The sequence below is a fragment of the Schistosoma mansoni genome (genome assembly GCF_000237925.1).
Source record: "Schistosoma mansoni, WGS project CABG00000000 data, chromosome 3 unplaced supercontig 0083, strain Puerto Rico, whole genome shotgun sequence".
Classification (NCBI taxonomy): Eukaryota; Metazoa; Platyhelminthes; class Trematoda; order Strigeidida; family Schistosomatidae; genus Schistosoma; species Schistosoma mansoni.
Window position 1 is genome coordinate 876476 of NW_017386008.1, and position 21331 is coordinate 897806.

General features: G+C 40.0%; 1 protein-coding gene across 1 annotated transcript in view; it reads right to left on the minus strand.

Annotated features, from left to right (window-relative positions):
* Positions 1–19982, minus strand: part of Smp_138770 (histone deacetylase,putative) — a 63550-nt gene extending 43568 nt beyond the window's left edge. The window contains exons 1-8 of the mRNA XM_018791344.1: positions 19921–19982; positions 16686–16774; positions 8526–8615; positions 8428–8459; positions 8244–8385; positions 4295–4432; positions 2995–3092; positions 1856–1960 (exon numbers count right to left, since the gene is read on the minus strand). Coding sequence (XP_018645482.1) covers positions 1856–1960; positions 2995–3092; positions 4295–4432; positions 8244–8385; positions 8428–8459; positions 8526–8615; positions 16686–16715 — 635 coding nt within the window. The 5' untranslated portion in view covers positions 16716–16774; positions 19921–19982. The remainder of the gene's footprint in view (positions 1–1855; positions 1961–2994; positions 3093–4294; positions 4433–8243; positions 8386–8427; positions 8460–8525; positions 8616–16685; positions 16775–19920) is intronic.
* Between the last annotated feature and the right edge of the window lie 1349 nt (positions 19983–21331).

Consider the following 21331-nt stretch of genomic DNA (forward strand, 5'->3'; position numbering starts at 1 on the left):
TGGAAAGAGAAAAAGGATAGGGACATGAAGAATTCAGAAGATTAGAATTTGGTAGATTACAAAGAGTGGATGCAGCTTCACCATTGCAAACGATTTTGAGCCATGTCACTCAAGGTCTCCAACCATCGATTGCTATCATCTTGCGGATCCCAACCAGGTAGTCTACACCTACCAACATGGTTCAGTCCACTTGTCAGCGACTTCATGGATTTGTGCCACGTTTTGGTCTGACCGACCCCTAGCTTTCTTCCAACCTACTCTTACGCCATAAAACATTGCATGTCGGGGCAGTCGGTGGTTAGGCATACGTAACACGTGTGTGTATATAGAATAAAAGCATGATAACACTTTCGTGTCCCGGGGAAAATACATGTCACGAAATAGTTTCACCTACTACATATACCCATTTTTTTAATCAATACACTGACTTTTAATCTCTGATTACAGGACCGTTGGTGTTTATTATGAGCAATACTATTGTAGTGTATGCGCCAATCGAATAACACTTGACGGAGAAGCTTTGAAGGATGTGGAAACCTTTACATATCTGGGCAGCATCATTGATAAACACGGTGGATCTGATACAGATGTGAGGGCGAGGATCGGCAAAGCAAAAGCAGCATATTTACAACTGAAGAACATCTGCAACTCAAAACATTTGTCAACCAACACCAAGATCAGAATTTTCAATACAAATGTCAAGACAGTTCTACTTTATGGGGCATAAACCTGGAGAACTACGAAAGCCATTATCCAAAAGATACAAATGTTTATTAACAGTAGTCTACGCAAAATACTACGGATCCGTTGACCAGACACCATCAGCAATAACCTACTGTAGGAGACAAGAAACCAGATTTCAGTGAAGGAAGAAATCAGGAAGAAGCTCTGCGAATGGATAGGACACACATTGAGGAAAGCAACCAACTGTGTCACAAGACAAGACCTCACATGGAATTTCGAATGTCAAAGAGAAAGAGGACAACCAAAGAACACATTACGCCGAGAAATAGAGACAGACATGAGAAGAATGAACAAAAACTGGATAGAACTAGAAAAAAGGCCCAGGACAGAGTGGGTTCGAGAATGTTGGTCAGCGGCCTATGCTCCATTGGGAGTAACAGGCGTAAATAAGTATGCTACTTATGTCTGTCGATATAAGTAGTATGTAACATCAATCGGAAGTGGAAAACCTGGTAGCAGAATGTTAAGAAGATCGAGTTGAAGAGAACAGAAATGGAAACAGAAAAGAATTGTGAATTGGAAGAATCATATAGAATGTGAAGGACAAATGATGGAAATTTGTAAATGAAGTATTCAATGAATGGTTCTCATATTTTACCAAGATATTCTATAATTTTGTATTTAAATACCAACTGGTTATCCCTACCTTTGTTCTCATTCATTACACTATGAGTGATCTCCACTCCCCTAGTTTAAACGATTACTTCACTTTCAATACGTAAATATGCATCAATCTAATTTATAATGAATAATGTCGTAATTTTTGAAATGGTTGAGAAGATTTGTAGCTCAGGTGGGTGATTTTAATGTAGGTTTGTTCAAACACTTCACTTCTACCCGAAGTTTGTGCTGATGATGTCGTTCAGAAGGACGATGAAAGCTCCACGACCAAACCATCCAGCTCAGAGAACAAACCTACATCAAATGTCGTAATTTTTGTCCGTTGGGCAAATCAATCAGATTTGTAATAGCGACTCAAACTTCTGCGCGACATTCATTTATTCCAACATAGCATTTCGGCATTATAAACTAAATGTTATGAGTATACCGATTATGATGCTAAGTCAGATGAGAAAGATCATACTAAAAACAACATGGATAATTCACTAACCGATTGTAATTCAATTTTTCAATTGCATAATTCGCCGCAATCGCTACATTATTGTATATACAAAATCCACAAGCTTCATTCGTCAGTGCATGATGACCTGGAGGTCTATAATGAGTGTTTATGGTGAATGGAGGGACAGAGGGAAGGTTAAAAAGATCCATTTTAGAAAAAGGACAGTATGATATTCAAAGATTGAGAGCAAATAAATAAAAAACTGACTACATATCAAAAACAAATAGTTATTCGATGATGACACTAAAACAATAAGAGAGAAAATCAGTTGACAAACTTATTAGGGTGATTCATACCGATTGTGGTGTAGGCCTTTCAGGTGTAAAGTTAGAGAGATAATGATAATCTATGGTTGATAGTTGAAACTGATGTAGATCGAAATTGGTAGCAACGAAATAGATATGCTTGTTTGTTAATTCTCTCAGGATACAAAGATTTTTACGTACTGCATATATCTCACATATAACTACATCTTCAATAGATTTTCTCAATATATCATCTTCGCTCTTAACTTCTTATGGCGGAGGGTGTTGTTTGCGAAATTGAGAGGAGGAAAAGCGAATGTTCGGCGCTTTAACCGCACTGGTGGACATGGTGCGTTCACCTAGGGGAGTTGGAAAACCCTCATTCCAAACCAATGGTGCACATGGGCTGGCTTCAGTATCCTGAAGGAACAAATGGCGTATGGATCAATCGTTGGTCACCGGCTACCGTGGGACTGCATCTCCTCACGATGCTCCACTGCCTTGTGGATCAGACCTTTAAATCGAAGGCTCCGGGTGTGACCCCCTAAGAAAACCACCTGCTTCAGTTTGGGCACCTGGGTAGTATCACAGCCCTCACATAACTACGAACCCCGTTCTGTCTACATCAGTTTGAGAAACCGAATAGTATTATTAGTTGCCAAGCTTAGAACGTGACTTGAAGCCAAATACAAATATTTGTACCTAGTAAATTAGTCCACGAAAAAAAAACTCGAATCATGAAAGTCGTGAATCAACTTCCTAACTGTCAAGGGCACCACTTTATCTTCTTTTTTATTCAAAAGAATCAATGAACTAAATTAAATCTAGTTAGCTTATTTATAGAAAATGAAAAACCCTACCAAATGAATTTGTCACACATACCTGACTAAACAGAAAGCATTTCTTACATCACCATGATGTATTAAATCAACAGCTTGTATCCATGATCCAACAGATAATCTTGCAGAAAGATCAGTATGCTTTATATAAAGATAGAAGAAAGTTAACCAATTAAATATTCCGTATTGTAGAATTTAAATCAATAAGAGTTAGTATCTTTTACGCATTGCTGATATTTTAGACCAGATTGACCAATCTCTTTGTTCAGTCATACGCAATATACAACCTGGTATATATATGTACATCGGGTTCAAGTTGCCACATAACTTAAGCACAGTGAGATACCAGAGCACAAATTGTAATATTATTATCAGTAGTAGTACAAACACCTCGATCGATGAGGACTTGCCACAATGATTCTCATTAGTGTAGGAGTTTCTGAAGATAATTGAGTATTGTTGAAGTTATAAACCAACATAATTCATACAACCAGCCAAAATGAGGAATCAATCCTCAACTGTTTAGTTCTGCTATGTAACTCCTAGTATCCGAATACCCCGATACGACGGAGGGTGAGGAGAGTCATCCCTCTCTCCTGAAATGTTCTCATATGACCACATGTATATAGCTACCTCAAAGGAAGTCTTACACAATGCATCCTCATAGCACGAGTGTTGTTGACGAAATTCACAACAACAAAAGTATATGTCCGTTACTTAAATCAGGTTGCTGGGTACACAGAATCTAACAAGGAGAATTGAAAAACTCTGATTCAAAACCAATGTTGTGAATGGACTCCAGTATCTTGAGAGAATCAATGTTGTATGGACCTATTATTGGTCACCGGTTACCAGGGAACCACAACATCTCACAACGTTGTTCCACTCTATTGTGGATTAGAACTCTGGGTCAAAGGCTTAGACAGTGGCTCCCTAAGAAAACCATCTGCCTCGGTTTGGACAACTAGACAGTCTACATATAAAATTCAATGATGACTACTTCGCATGGAGCATAAATATTTTAGTGGCCCTTTGTACGAATGATCACGTCTTTAGACAAATATATAAGTGGGACTCCTCGGTGTTGCTCACGACCCCACCGGCGATCGGAATTAGGACCTTCGGGCATCGTGACAAGAGCTCAACCGTTAAACTACTGACCCAGCATCCAGTGGTGAGGTCGTGTATGAACACTGCTGGAAAGTCTCATACTAAGATAGAACAGATGTCCAGTTTTTACGTTAATTCATGCTCTTCTCAATAAGGAAGTTAACGTCAGTAAAAGTTATTCATTCTTTCAGTCATATACATACACATAGCAATGAAAATACAATCATATTTACCTTATTAAAATAAACAGAATCTAATGTGGCACTTAATTGTTTTAATTCATTATCTTCCATTGTTGTTGTTTGTTTAATTTGTTCGATATATTTTGTTTGATGATAAAGTGTGAGGAAATCATCAGTTGCTGGTTCAGGCTAATAGAAAATTGTAAAAGAAGAGAAGATAATATGTAAAAAATAACTCAATGATTGGAAAAGTAATGTTTATTCTGCTTAAACCATTTTAATCCCTAATTTGTTCCCTATTCAATGTCTTATGTATTATATCATGTTACTTACTAATATATGACCCCAAAATGCCCTGGTACGGACGAGAGTGGGAAGAGTCCGCTCTCTCTCTCCAAATGCCCTCATATGGCCACGCGAATATATAGCCTCTGCTGGGGAAGTCCTACTCACCGCCTTCTCGTGGCGGGGGTGTTGCTTACGAAATTGAGAGGACAAAAAGCGAATGTTCGGCGCTTTAACCAGGTTGGTGGACATGGTGCGTTCACCTAGGGGAGTTGGCAAACCCTGATTCCAAACCAATGGTGCATATGGGCTGGCTCCAGTATCCTGAGGGAACAAATGGCGTATGAACCAATCGTTGGTCACCGGCTACTATGGGACTACATCTCCTTAAGATGCTCCACTGCCATGTGGACTAGACCCTCAGGTCAAAGGCTTTGAGTGTGGACCCTAATAAAACCACCTGCTTCAGTTTGAGCACCCCCGACCCTACTTGAAGTTCAAAAGGCTATAGGTAATCTGAAACGAGGAAGAGCAGCTGGTCCAGATGGATTGGCTCCAGAGGTCTTTAAATATGGTGGTCCAATTTTAGCGATTAGGTTGACTAATATTCTGGCTAAAATCTGGGAGACGGATGTAATCCCATCCGACTGGTCACAATCTCTGATTGTCCCAATATATAAAAAGGGGTCAAAATCATCCTGCGATAACCATAGAGGGATTAGTCTGACTAACATAGTATCTAAAATACTAGCCTCAATAATTATCAGGCGCCTAACTAAAACTCGTGAACTGCAAACACGAGAAAATCAGGCTGGCTTCAGACCTGGTCGTGGCTGTATCGACCACATATTCACCATTCGTCAAGTTTTAGAACACAGACATGCTTATCGGCGTCCGACAATGATAGTTTTTCTTGACTTGAAAGCAGCATTTGACTCTGTAGACCGAGAGGTTCTGTGGCAGTGTCTGTCATTGAAAGGTGTACCTGAGAAGTACATAAACCTTGTAAAGGCTCTTTACTCGAACACTATCAGTCGAGTGAGAGCTTATGGCGAACTGTCATATGATTTTACAACCTCAAGTGGTGTCCGTCAAGGTTGTCCACTATCCCCCTTTTTGTTTAACTTCATTATAGACGTGTTGCTGGAACTAACACTCTCTTCGACTGAATTTACAGGAATTGATCTTCTACCAGGAGGTTCACTTATCGACTTAGAATACGCAGATGACATAGTCCTGTTTGGTGAAGACGCTGGCAAAATGCAGAGTCTTCTGTTAGAACTCAGTAATAATGCGTTTCTCCCCAAGCAAATGTAAATTGTTACTCCAGGACTGGCCTGCGTCAACACCTGAACTAAAGATAGGTAGTGAAGTAGTCGAACGCGTCGACAACTTCACTTGTCTTGGAAGTCTGATCAGTCCTAATGGGTTGGTGTCTGCCGACATCTCAGCACGGATTCAAAAAGCTCGTTTGGCTTTTGCCAACTTACGTCACCTATGGCGAAGATGAGATATCCGTCTATCAATTAAGGGACGAGTATACTGCGCAGCAGTTCGCTCTTTTCTATGTTACGGCTGTGAAACATGGCCATTAAGAGTAGAAGATACTCGTAGGTTACTAGTATTTGACCACAGATGCCTTAGAAATATTGCTCGCATCTGCTGGGATAACCGGCTAAGTAATAGTGAGGTTAGACGCAGGGTATTAGGGAATGATGGTAAATCAGTTGATGAGGTGATGAATCTTCATCGACTGAGATGGTTGGGCCACGTGTTACGTATGTCTGAACACCGATTACCACGACGCGCAATGCTGACTAGTGTAGGGGATGGTTGGAAGAAAGTTAGGGGCGGCCAAACTAAAACATGGCATCAGTGCTTGAAGTCACTAACTTCTAGTCTGAGCCATGTTGGTAGATGCAGACTACCTGGTTGGGGTCCACGTGACTATCGTAACCAATGGTTGTAGACTCTGGTTGACATGGTTCAGAATCGATCACAATGGAGTAGGTGTATACACTCTTTATCTTCCCTTAAACCTTGAGATTAAAATTGCTTCATATCTCTCTTCCTTCCTATACTATATCTTTATATACAACCTATCTTTTATATACTACCACCACTAAATTAACTAATTCTATGAATCCGGTGTTCATCTTGTTGTGCTAACGTGGGACTCAAACCCAGGAACTTCGATTTAGCGCACCATGCTTAACCTCTAGACCATTGAACCGTCAATTAACGGTGTTAATGTCTAAATCCAATTGAACCATGACATTAACACCTCTGAATCCCGACTCAGTGGCCTAGAGATTAGGTGGGATCATGGATACGCAATGCTGAGGAGTCCCATACTAGGATGAAACGACCGTCCAGTGCTTCCATGTTTTCAATGGTGGTCTAGATTAGATCGACTCAGGAATTTAATCATATGGCATATGTTTGTTCCGAATACTATCGTAATTGCATTTTTTAAAGTTTTTAACAGTTTATCGCTATTTCTTTTGTGTTCGACGAACACCCAAGTGTATTAAACACACATATTGATCATAAGAAAAGAAATAATCAGATGAATAGGAATCTATATAGAATTGATCACTGTATAATAACTAATCTCATGTTTGTTAAGTCTTTACAGTTAGTTGATCAAAGTCAAGTGCAATAAACAAGTACGTGGGTAAATAATTTATATCAATTGTTATCGCTTTTACAAGAAGTTAGTCATAGCCCAAATAGCTCAATGATGATGTCTCAAACTGTGAAGCTGGGTGATGCAGGTTTGAATTTCATCAACAGCACCGGTTTATGCAAGTTTCCGAGTACATTTTGTTAACATTAGTATAAACCAACACGAAACCTAAGGTAAGAATTTCCTGTCACTTAGTCATAATCAAAGTAGAGCCTGGTACGTATGGGCGTTGGCCCAAGTTGCTACACGATATTAGGACACCAAAATGGATTTTTAAAAATGAGTGCCAAATAAATTGAAATAATGAAGCATTAATGCTGTTGGGAAAGACTAAACACAAAGCACACGATTTGAAAGGACATGTACGAAGGAACACTATAACTCAAAATCTATAGGAAGATAAAGAGTGAATGCACTTGATTCATTGAGGCCAATTCTGAGCCTTGTCATCTGAGATCTCCAACCATTGATCGCCGTTATCGCACGGACCCGAACTAGATAGTCTTCATTTACCTGAGTAGCTGAGACTAGCATTCAATAACTTTATAGACTGGTTCCACTTCTTGGTTTGGCGATTTTCAGCTTTTTCTCTACCTTCTCCCACTTCAACCAACATTGTATATAAACGTAGGTGATCATTAGACATAACTAACACACATCCTAACCATCTCAGTCAATGAAGATTCACAACCTCACCAACAGATTGGTTATTCTTTATCCAATACCTTATGCTTAACCTCAGCTTGCTCACTCAGTCGTTCCACAATAAACAAGTCATGCTTTGGCGACACATATAATCAAAAATCTGGGGTCCTACGCATGTTTTCTACGTTTATAGGTTACGCTTCACAGCCATAAGTTAATACAGAGCGAACTATTGAGTAGAATACTTCCCAATCGCTTGGTAGACAAACATCTTGTCTACACCACAGATAATGCAGGTCGTAGATTATCTCCAACAACCTAACGTGAATAGTATATGAAATGTATAGAATTATCATATAAAGTAATAGATAAAATACTTACATTTATGATTAAACAACGTGATAATAACCCATAAGTTGTACATTTATCTATTGTTGCAGAAAAACGTTCAGGACATTCCAAAAAATTTGGAAACCATATATTTTTATGTAATAACATACGTTCATCGTATATAAAAGCAGTTCTATGTACAAACCCATCGATGACATTGATATACAATACTTACCCTTTATCATGTGATGATTGTTTGTCAAAATACTTTATGGGGTTAAAAGAAGAGAATTGATAGATTAGTTTTTAAAAAAGGGGGGATTTTTGGCTTACATCATGTCTACTATTGTCAAATGCAGAAAATATAACTGGTATATCTTTATCACTAAGTGGATTACGATTTTTACGTCGTGCACTACCAGGCTAAAAATGATAAAAATAAAAAAAACTTTATCAGCGAAAATTATTACAGAGGTAGACATTATAATTCATTACTTAATATCAGAGGATAAAGAAATTCCTTGTTTATGGGTAGATTTTTTTCAAGGACTGACATCAGTCAGTCAGTCAGCTACAACGTAAGACCAGGCACATTTATGAATCGGTCCAAGTTGCCATACCTCGTAAGCACAAACACCGAATTCATAGAAGTAATTAATTTAGTAGTGGTAGTATATCAAAGATAGGTTGTATATAAAGATATAGTATAGGAAGGAAGAGAGATATGAAGCAATTTTAATCTCAAGGTTTAAGGGAAGATAAAGAGTGTATACACCTACTCCATTGTGATCGATTCTGAACCATGTCAACCAGAGTCTACAACCATTGGTTACGATAGTCACGTGGACCCCAACCAGGTAGTCTGCATCTACCAACATGGCTCAGACTAGAAGTTAGTGACTTCAAGCACTGATGCCATGTTTTAGTTTGGCCGCCCCTAACTTTCTTCCAACCATCCCCTACACTAGTCAGCATTGCGCGTCGTGGTAATCGGTGTTCAGACATACGTAACACGTGGCCCAACCATCTCAGTCGATGAAGATTCATGACCACATCAACTGATTTACCATTTGACTTCAGTTGAAGAGTATTATTGAGAGTTTGAAAGCAACGGACAATTTTCGTGTTTTGGGATCGGATCCCTTAGAGGTGCACACGCACACATATACAACAGATATTAAGCCCAGGACCTTAAGATCTCTCTAAAAATGTTTAACTTTTAGACCACTGAATCGACACTCAATATCTGACACCGGGAACACATCGCGACATAGTGCACACTACCGAAGAGTCTCATGTTGGGAAGAAACAACTTGCTAATATTATCTGATTCGCAGTAATACTTAAAACTGATACCAATCAATGATGGAAACCAACTCCCAATCAAAGGCTGTTCTCTTTCTAGAAAAAGTTTATTCAGAATCGACAGGAAGACAGAGAATTGATTAAATATTCACGGTGACACACCTTGAACCACATGTGCAAACTTAAGTTGCACTCTTAGTTGTCGACGGTCATAATTGAGAACTTACTTACTAATAGTTAGAGTTTATTTCTTTTTCTTGTACCTTATGGGTTAAGTTAACTATTTATTTTTTATTTAATTTTACTAAAACACATAAATATTGGTACAATGGGGCACAAGATACATATGTGCCACACAAAACAATGAGAATGGGAAGAGAAAAGGGGTAAGATGCATATTAAAAGTAATACTAGTGTGGTGTGGTCTACTTATATCCATATAAGTAGTATATGGTGTGGGTCAGACATAGAATGTATTTTGGCAGAAGACCGATGAGGAAAGAACTGAAATGAAACGCAAACGTCTGGAAAATGCATGAGCAATGGAATAAGAGAAGAAACAGTGAAGATTGAAACAATTGGTTGTTAATTTGCAAATTGACTGTTCATTGTTTGGTAATCAGAATTTATTGAGATAGTCTGTAATCTTTGATTAAATACATTCGATTGTCCCCAACCAGTGTTCTGTTCACTACATTTGGTGTCGCTGCCAACCAGGAGGAGGAAGGGTGCTGTTCTGCGGACGCCACTGCGGGTCTGGAGTTGAGGTGCTAGTTGGGGCAGTATGGTGTGGAGAGTTGGCGTCGAGTGGAGTGTTCTGGCGGGGCGGCGTTGGCTGTAGCGGGTGCTGTCGACGGAGAGGAGCAGTGGGACGTGCGGCTGCTGGGCGGACATCGGATGTAGATGGCTCAGCAGGCCGGTGGAGTACGGGTGTTGAACGTCCCGGGTGCCGGGTGGATGCGGATGTTGGTGCCCCGGCAGGTCGACGGAGCTATGGAGGTCAGCGCGCCGCAGACTCGACATTCTGACGGAGAGTTTGGCACAGACTGCAGTGAAAGAAGATAGTGGCATGGCGAGCAGAACCACCGCATGTACGAATGCTTTAAAGGGGGGACGAGTGTGGTGTGGTCTACTTATATCCATATAAGTAGTATATGGTGTGGGTCAGACATAGAATGTATTTTGGCAGAAGACCGATGAGGAAAGAACTGAAATGAAACGCAAACGTCTGGAAAATGCATGAGCAATGGAATAAGAGAAGAAACAGTGAAGATTGAAACAATTGGTTGTTAATTTGCAAATTGACTGTTCATTGTTTGGTAATCAGAATTTATTGAGATAGTCTGTAATCTTTGATTAAATACATTCGATTGTCCCCAACCAGTGTTCTGTTCACTACACTAGTACTAATAAAAGTAATGATGGGGGAAACTGAAATGTACAACCAGAAGACCTCTTTCAGTTAAGGAAGTTATGACCACTCTTTATAAAGAAAGTAAAAGGTTACAGCAGGATCGCCACTGGCTTCTATTCTGAGCTATATCCGATAACGTCTCTAGCTACTGTGTTGCATCATCTCTTGGACCCCAGCTAAATTTTATTTATTTATTTATTTAAACACATATATATTGGTACAAAAGGGCACCAGGTACATATGCGCCACACAAAATAATGAAAGTAGGAAGAGAAGGGATGAAAAGATAAGGCAGGCTGAAATGTACAACCAGAAGACTCTTTCAGTTAGGAAAGTTAGAACCATTTTTTATGTAGAAAGTAAAAGAAGGTTGCAGCAGGATCGCCACTGGCTTCTATTCTGAGCCATATCTGATAACGTCTCTAGCCACTGTGTTGCACTATCTCTCGGACCCCAACCAGGGAGTCGTGAAGGACCAACAAAAGCTAGCCCTTTGCAGCTCTCTTTCATGCCACGACACCATGTTATACACTGACCTCCTCTCCGCATTCTCCAACCAGTCCCAGAGTCGGCAAATAATGCACGACGTGGAAGTCTCTGGGACGACATTCGTAAAACATGTCCAAGCCACCGAAGTCGGTGTTTCAAGATGGTGACACCAATTGAATTATCGTCTCTGCGCCCGAACACACGATGCCGAACCTCTGCATTACTAACATGGTGTTGCCACTGGATGTCAGCAATCCTTCGGAGACAACGATGATCGAACACAGAGAGACGTCTAACATCCTCAACTCGGAGAGGCCAGGTTTCACAAGCATAGAGCAAAACTGCTCTCACCGACGCGTTGTAAATCCGACCTTTTACAGCCAGACTAACATCACGAAGGCGCCAAAGATGGCCCAGATTGGCATAAGCCGCTTTGGCTTTCATTATACGTGCATCGATCTCATCACTCACGCCACCACCAGCACTTATATAGCTACCTAGATACACGAACTTCTCAACTACTTCGATCTCCTCACCATCCAGGGTGAGTACAGGATGAGAATCCTGCCAGTCTTGTAGGAGTACTTTGCACTTGGAGGGTGCAAAGCACATGCCGTACCTGCGGACACTGATTGCCAACTGATTAAGTGCGGATTGCATGGCTTGGGCATTATCGCACAGTAAGACAATATCATCCGCATACTCAAGGTCGAGAAGTCGTTCTCCAGGCAGCAGATCCATACCGCCATTACTTACATCCATCAGAGCTGTTTCCAGGATGTCGTCGATGGCAAAGTTGAAGAGGAATGGTGAGATCGGGCAACCCTGTCTAACCCCACTGCTCGAATGGAACAAGGGAGAAAGGTGGTTGTATGCCCTCACTCTGCCTGAGGTGTTCGTATACAGGGCCTTCAAGATGTTAATGAACTTCTCAGGCACACCCTTCTTCAATAGACAATCCCAGAGAACAGTCCTGTCCAACGAATCGAAGGCCGCCCTGATATCAAGAAACACTACGATTGTTGGCCTGCGATAAGTATGACGGTGTTCTAACATTTGGCGGAGGGTGAAGATGTGATCAATGCATCCTCGACCAGAACGAAAACCAGCCTGCTCCTCGCGAGTCAATCGTTCTCGGGTTTTAAACAACCTACGAAGAATGATAGAAGCCAATAGTTTGGACGCAATCGAAAGTAGACTTATCCCCCGGTAGTTATTGCAGGAACAACGTGAACCCTTTTTAAAGATAGCGACGACTATTGACTCATTCCATGATGTCGGAACACTTTCTTGCTCCCAAACCTTTCCAAACAACGCAGTCAGTTCCTTAGCCAGAAAGTCACCACCATCTTTAAAAAGAGCCGGAGGTAAGTCATCTGGGCCAGGTGATTTATAACGTTTCAAGAGTTGGAGTTCCTTGAGGACTTCCGCCTCGTTTGGTGGATCAGTCGTCACCGGCCATGGGGGGCAGGACAAGCTGGTTGATGTTGCCGGAGCAGCAGGCCAGTTGAACTGCCTTTCGAAAAATTCCGCCCATCGCCCAAGACGTCGACAGATGTTAGTGATTGGCATCCCGTCATCCTCGTAGATTGTTTCACTCACACCAGACTTCTTGCTGCCAGTGGCTCGGATGAGTTGGAAGAGCTTCCGGCAGTTACCAGATGCAGCTGCTGCTTCCATCTCATTAGCACGCTTCGACCACCAGGCTTCCCGGTCCTTACGCAAGCTTTGCCCAATTTCATTACGTAACAGCCTTCGTTTGTGGTCAAACTCACGGTCATCCGGAGTAGACCGACGGGCTTCCATCAGTTGTAAGGAGCCAGAAGAAACCCAGTGCTTGTAAGCGGGACGTTTCGCGAAGCCGCAAGCGGCTTTACTCGCCATTTTCGTGGCGTCGTGAAGATGCAACCAATGCTCATCTATACTTTTCGGTGGGGTGGTAGCTAGACTAGAGGCTAGCTCCGCTCGATACTTACTTGCAACAGAAGTTGCAGCCAGTTTACTAATATCAATCCGTTGGTGGTGGTCAATCCTTCGGCCACTGAAAAGTAAGGTGAGATTGGCGCAGACCAGGGCATGATCAGACTCCAGATAGGTACTCCAAAAGGAGCGGCAGTCTTGTACACAACCACGCCAGCGGTAGCTGATCGCGATGTGATCAATCTGAGTCCAGGCTTGGGATGCAGAGGGAGGACGCCAGGTGGCACACCGGCGATGACTGTGCCGGAAGTTAGTGCTGGCCAGAAACAGGTTGTGGTCTGTGCACAGTTGCAGCAAACGGTCCCCGTTATCTGTCCTGCGACCAACAAGTCCCCATCGGCCACCTAGACGACTCTCTTCTGTGCCTAGACGCCCGACCTGTGCATTCAAGTCTCCGGCTAGTACTACAATATCTGTCGAACGCGCTTTCTGGAGAAGAACTGTTAACTGATGGTAAAACTCATCCTTGATTGCATCCGGGCTGCAATCTGTCGGGGCATAGGCGGAGATGACGAAAAGACACCGTTTCTCACGCCGGTTTCTTCTCAATTTGATGGAACTTTCTAATCTAACAGCACATAACCGACTGTTAATGGGGATCCAATCGATTAGTGCTGCCTCAGCTCTAGCGCTCAGTGCGACACCAACGCCGGGAAGACCAGACGAAGATGACACAGGGTCCCCGGATAAGCGCACGTGGAACAAGCTTTTCGAGGAGACAGATGGAGAGCGGATTTGTAGTACTTCACTAGAGTCTTGAATACGGGTCTCGGATAGACAGCAAACATCAACATTAAGACCTTCCAAAGACATAGCCAGCCCTATCTGTTGTCTGATCTGCATTAGTGTGCGAACGTTGAAGGAAGCCAGCTTGAACGGCGTACGTGGTTTCAGAAAGACTGCCTCAGTATTCATTATCGGTGGAAGCATTCACTTTCAACCAGACAGTGACTGGAGATCGTTTAGATAGGACAGATTTTCCACCATGGGCGAGCTGCTGCATAAGTTGAAAAGTAAGGTTACACAAATTGGGGATAAAAGGGGGTGAGTTAGCGATATGGTAAATAATAATAATAATAATAATAATAATAATAAAGGTAATAATAATAATAATGTTAATTGTCTTGCTTTTAGTATGACCAGGGATATTATCGTCAATAGAGTTCATAATTTCATTCATTTGTGTGTGGGCTGTGATACTACCCGGGTGCCCAAACCGAAGCAGATGGTTTTCTTAGGGGACCACACCCCGAGCCTTTGACCTAAAGGTCTGATCCACAAGGCAGTGGAGCATCGTGAGGAGATGCAGTCCCATGGTTGCCGTTGACCAATGACAGGTTCTTCCGCCATTCGTTCCATCAGGATACTGGAGCCCATGTGCACCATTGGTTTGGAATCAGGGTTTGCCAACTCCCCTAGGTGAACCCTCCGTGTCCACCAATCCGGTTATAGCGCCGGACATTCGCTTTTCGTCCTCTCACTTTCGTAAACAACACCCCCGCCACGAGAAGGCAGTGAGTAGGACTTCCCTGGCAGAGGCTATATATTCGCTGGCCATGTGAGAGCATTTCGAGAGGGAGAGTAGACTCTCCCCACTCTCGGCCGTACCAGGGCATTTAGGTACAGCCGAGAGGGGGGAGGGGCCACCATCTCTCTCGAAATGCTATCGATGAACCGGTCTGATTTTATTGGTTGGGACGTATTTTGCTTGGACAACCATTTTGAACCTGTCATTTTTTTACGTTTGACTGTTGTTGTTGTTGTTGTCTTATCATCTTGATTGTAAGTTTAACTCTAACCAATTATGATTTATTGTAGAACCACAAGAACCATTAATATATATTTACACATTAATATTGTTGAGTAACTAAGATAATCTTCTGATTCAGATAGATCTCGAGTGTGTTATTCAAATGAATTTAACCGTTCTTTCGGGAAATTTGACAATAATTATACCTACTCACTGCATAAACATAGATATTTGTCAAAATATCACTAGCGCCAGATTCAAACTTATTCTCTAGTGTTTATCTGTCTTCTCAACTATTTTCAGGGCTTAGAATCAGAGAAAAATAGGACAATATGTATTAAGGTCGTTAGTAGTTGCCATGTTGATTCATTTGTTCAGTTGAATATCAGTTTCTTTGTATATGAAAACATCTTTAAACCCTAATCTGTTCGATTACTGTTTATACTCTAACTACTTCTACCACTATGGGATTTGAATTGACAACTACATCTCTGTGTTAATGTGGTATGGCAACTCGAACTGATGTACGTACGTACGAAGTTCTACATTGTGACTGACTGATTGGATACTGAAAACTATTCATTAAACATTATCTTAGACTAGTAACTAAACACAGGTAAACAGGTTTTCAAGTGACTAGAATGTTAATGTCAAGAGTAATATCGATCCGAATTCGTTAAACCAAAACTGTATATTTTAGACATAAAAACAACATCTTACAATACCCTACACTTAGACAAATAACTTCTAGAATTTTATTCAAAAACCCTCTTAATTTAGAGTAAGAAAATTATTATTCAAAAAGTTAAAACAAGTAAGTTAGGGTTTATTTTCACAGTAAGCAAACATTGCGTAAATCATTAGAAAGATCAATGCATTCCTCAACTTATTTATTTATTTAAACACATAAATATTGGTACAAGGAGGCAACAGATATATATGCGCCGCATAAATCTCATTTGATTTGTGTGAGGGCTGTGATACTACCCGGGCGCCCAAACCGAAGCAGGTGCTTTTCTCAAAGGGCCATACGCGGGATCTTTGACCTAAAGCTCTGACCCACAAGGTAGTGAAGAAACGTTAGGTGATGAAGTCTCATGGTAGCCGGTGACCAACAATAGGTTCATACGCCATCTGTTCCCTCAGGATCCTGGAGCCCATGTGCGACATTACTTTGGGATTATGGTTTTCCAATCCCCTAGGTGGATCTTCCATATCCACCAACGCGGTTAAATTGCCGAATATTCGCTTTTCCTCTTCTCAATTTCGTGAACAACATGCAGACAACAGACAGTGAGTGGGACTTCCCTGACAGTGGCTGTATATGTGTGGTCATGTGAGATCACTTCAAGAGGGAGAGCTGACTCTCTATACCCTCGACAGTACCAGGTCATTTGGGGGCACAAAATATCGTACCATAGTATGACTATTACATATTATGAGTGCTATCGAACAATATTAGTAAACTGATTTTCAACAATCACCGAGGAAAATGTCAAAATTTGAACATCCTTAAAAATTAATTTTAAATCAAAAGTAGACAAATAAAACTTACAAACGATTGATCTGATGTGTTTCCTGACATTTGCAACTGAACAAAATTGAACTTCCCGTAAAAACCAGGTTTTTTTTATTAAATTATTACTAAAATTAAAAATAAGAAAACAAGTGTGGTTAGTTGAATTGAGATTAAAACTCCTTCTGGCGTACTCTTTCTTAACCTCGGAACTCTCCTACTAAATACACGTGTAATTTGCTTTGACTCACATTTGTGTAATTCTAAGCCGAGTACGTGAACCTCTACAGAGATGAAAAATGATGACTTTCATCATTTACACTACAACAAACAGATTACGTCAAACGTTTATTCACTCGTTCTCTAATAACAACTATCTCCTAGCAAACCAAAATTAGTTCGATAGACAGGATACATAAAATTACTAGCAAAGTGAAATTAGTCAGTTGTTAAGTATTTAATCAAATAATCATTAGTTTCTACGTCCAACCATTAACTCGGTAAACTAACGTGACATTTATTCTTCTGTTTCACGACATTTTAGTAATATTATTGATCAGTCAGTCAGATGATTACTGTTAACCATAAATGCAATGATACAATGTAGCCAACTGATGGGTGTTTACAAGACCGAATTATTAATGTAAAATACCCAACAATTTCAGATCAAAGACGAGAGCATTAATCATAAGTAAGTACTACTTCTAACAAAATAATGAACATAAGAACAAACATGACTAGAAGTCATTTAATGGACAAATGACTACAGGATGTGAGAGCTATAGGTTATTTACTCTTCAACGTAATTAATACCTAACTACCGGGATTAGTTCTTGCCTTGTCATATATTGTTGTACGATGTGTTACACTGATTAGTTTGTGTTACTGAATTTGGTAAATGCTTGGTCTTTAATAACCCAGAACCTGACTATTAGATCCGATGATCTGAAGATAATTTTAAAAACAGGGCAATTTTAGTATTAATTTTAGCTTACGTCAAATAACGCGTTTACTTATTTCCACATTCTGTAGTAATTTATCATTACTGGTGTACCTTTTCCATTTGTATTAATGTATTACAGCTTGAGCTGGTACAGCGGAAACGAATAGGCACTGGTTATTTTATAATTACCATTTCTTCAAATTTGATTATTTGTTGGTATTTTGCACATAAGCGAGAGCTTTGGTTTCTTACTATATACTCAGATAAATAAATAAAATCCGAGATGTTACAACCATATCAAAGGAAACGACTAGCCCAGCAGACTATACTCAGGTAAGCATACGTTGGAGTGTAGTGGTTTGGCTTGCACATAATTTCTTGGGCTTCGTTTATCAATCGCCCTAATAACCGTTATTGAATAGATCCCAACTCTGTATGGAGTCAGAAGGAAATATGAAGTTCCAACTATAGTTTATTATTGGGTAGCTCAGATAAGAAAATTACAATCACACCGAGCGAATCCGAGCAGAAAGGCTGATACGCGCGGGCAAGCGAATACAGAGTCTAATCAATTAATTAGATTTTTGAGGAGCTAACATGCAAGCTAGCGAGAGGGATATGTGCTTAGGCTGTCACATACGACCAAGCATACATGTTTATACAGACACAACAGTAATAATAGTAATACAAATACACATTATTACTGCTCAAATGACACTGTGAAGTAAGCTAATTGAAGGGATGGACAAAATTAACTGTAAATAAATAATTGTAGGATAGGTGGTGTAAGAGATAAGCCATAACAACCATTTTGATTCTAAAAATTCGGATATTAAGGTATCCACGATGATTTAGACGCACTATTATGTTGTGTTGGACGTAATAAGTATTGAGACTTTTATTTTCAGTTATTTACGTTGCCGTATGATAATTACGCTTAAAAGTTTGATAGATTGAAATATAATTATTCGGTGATAATAGTTCGTAGGAAACAAAGTGGGATAATGTGGTGCTTGTATGAAGTGATAGATACCTTGTACACTATTGTCTGATTAATCTTAGTTGTAACACAGTAAATTCACGTGTATCCAGTCTTTTTACTGTCTTCAAGTGCTGGTCCATTTGCGAATAATAGAGTACGCCTTGGATATGTCTACGAATTGTTAATGTCTACATTACGCTCAATAGGACTAATCGTTATAAATAACCAATTACACAAGAATGGTTGTCAAATTGTATGCATAGAATATAACATAGAAATGAACGCGAGAAAAATTTAGGAAATATTATACAACAGATAATAATATAGCTGGGAAATGTGTAAACTCTTACAGTATGGGTGTGCAAAGAACAGGTTAAGACCTTAAAATTACAAGAGATATAATGATAAGTTTGTTTTTTATACACACATAATACTATATATACTATCTTCAATTGATAACTCCTGCTAATGGTGGAAGCTAAACTTTAATTTATGTGACGATTTTATTTAAAATAGGTAATGAACAATACTTAAATCTCCAAAATTAGTCGTAGGCAAATGGTTGAGACTTGACCTTTACATTAATGAAGGAATAGTGGTTTCTTTACGGATACTTCGTCAACATATCTAGTGGTCTATAAATATAGTTTTCCCTCACTTTTACGAGTATAACAATCCGGCGAAATCAACTTCGGTGGAGTTTGTTCGAGTTACCGATAAGAACTTGGTCATAATTGAAGTAATGGAAACAGCCTTTTGTAGATTTGCGGCCCGAAACTCTGCTTAGCCTAGAACCAATTTTCGATAGTCATAGTGGGTTAGGGAACGTCTTTGTTCAGTAGCTGAATTCCATTATGCGAAGAGCTGTGAACCGCGTACAAACCGAGAAGTCTGGTGATCACTTAGAAAAGCCAACTGTATTCAATGATCAAAAAGAAACATACATGGTTACTTAAACCGTATGAGTGAAAAACTTATAGAATGATGGCTACTAATACTAATTGATTAAACAGACCAAACCATAATAAGCGGCTTACAAAATAATGATTTAAAAAAATGATTAAAAGGGAAATATTTCAAAACTAATACCTCGGCATTTGCCTAGAACAATATAAAACAACCCGCCTTCTCCCGAATGTGCATTAAACAATGTAATTTTCCTACGAATTTATGCCAAATAGTCCATTTTAATTCGAATAAATGTTTTCCTTCTCGCTTTACGTCTTACATGGTAGGGCAATGTATTTATTTTATAAATTCCTCATAGTGCACTTTTGGTAGCTTTGTAAAGTCTTATATTAAAGAATTAGGGGGGAATTCAACCAAAAGGAAGCACTGAACCCACTTACAGTTACTAATGCGGCACCGTAAAATAAGCCAGATCCTCTCAAGGCGCCCGCCGTTTCGTTTCAACAACCTTGAACTGTCTGACACGAGGCGGTCATTCCGTATTTCAATTACCGTGGGTTTGTTGGATGTCCGTTTGGTCACACGAACATTATATGTTCTCATACTTAAATAGTCTTTTGTTGTAGCAAACACACAAAATCATTGCGATGAACATTTATTTAGCTCTCTCTGTCTTGTAGTGCACACGCTGGATAGATTGCTACTTCATAACTTACCAATCTCCCTATTAAAGAAACCCCGGTTAAACAATTATTTATATGACGCAATTATTGACATTTACAGACGCAGACGGAAGATACGATTAGTTGGGCATCAGTTTCGTCAATCAAACAATGACAGTACACCACGTGACTTCACACACCAGCTTTACCTGTGGGTATAAAGCATTACTGCAAACCTGACATCCCAGGCGGTCGGGCCTCTTATGTTAATCCTCAGGGCTCATGGAACCGTGAAGATCCAAACTTACCTTCAATCTATTAACGCAAGTTAGTAACTTCGTGTTTCTTAACGGAATTCTAGTAATTTAAGGCGGGACAAAAATATGAAGATTGTATAAGTAACCTATGTATTTAGATATTATCATCCGAAGTCGTATCACAAAGTCAAATATACCAAAATGAACGGGTGGGCGATAAATATAAGCAATTACGGATGTGTCGAAATGTATGCAGTACTAGCTGACAAGTCATAAGGGGTGCACAGTACGACATATTTGAAAGTAACCAGGTGCAAATGCTTGAAAGAGTGCTTTCAGCTAGGATTGTGTCCACTAAAACTAATTAGATGCACGTCAATGACAAAAATGAACGGATGACTTATTCACTGCTGAAGCTTGTTGGACCTGTATTTGCAAGTGACCATATTAAGATACAACAAGTTTCAGAATGGTTGTGATATTTTTTATCAGAATAATGCTGTGTGGGAGAAAATAGTGACTGGTCGTTCACTAGTCAGACTGATTGATAGTCTGACAGGTATCAGATATGATAAATATCTTCCAACCCTCATTATTATTGCTAAAGTTGCCGGATGTTGACGTGAAATATACCTATGTTCTTATCAGGTCGGTCACATATTCTTAATCTGAGTTGTGTTGAAATACCGTGGAATAAACACTGGGAGGGTATCTTGTGTAGATACCCGCCTAACAGGGGGAAATTACCTCCACAGCAAGGTTTGATTTTTGATCGTCTTTTAAATTGTATACGTACAATCCAGTTCATTTTGGCACCGGTTATTTTAATCCTTCCACTAATGTTCAAGGCGTACTCGCATCCTATGCTGATTGCCTTGATAGTGTTTTAAGTCACAGACTGAATACCAAATCTGAGATGCAAACACATCTGA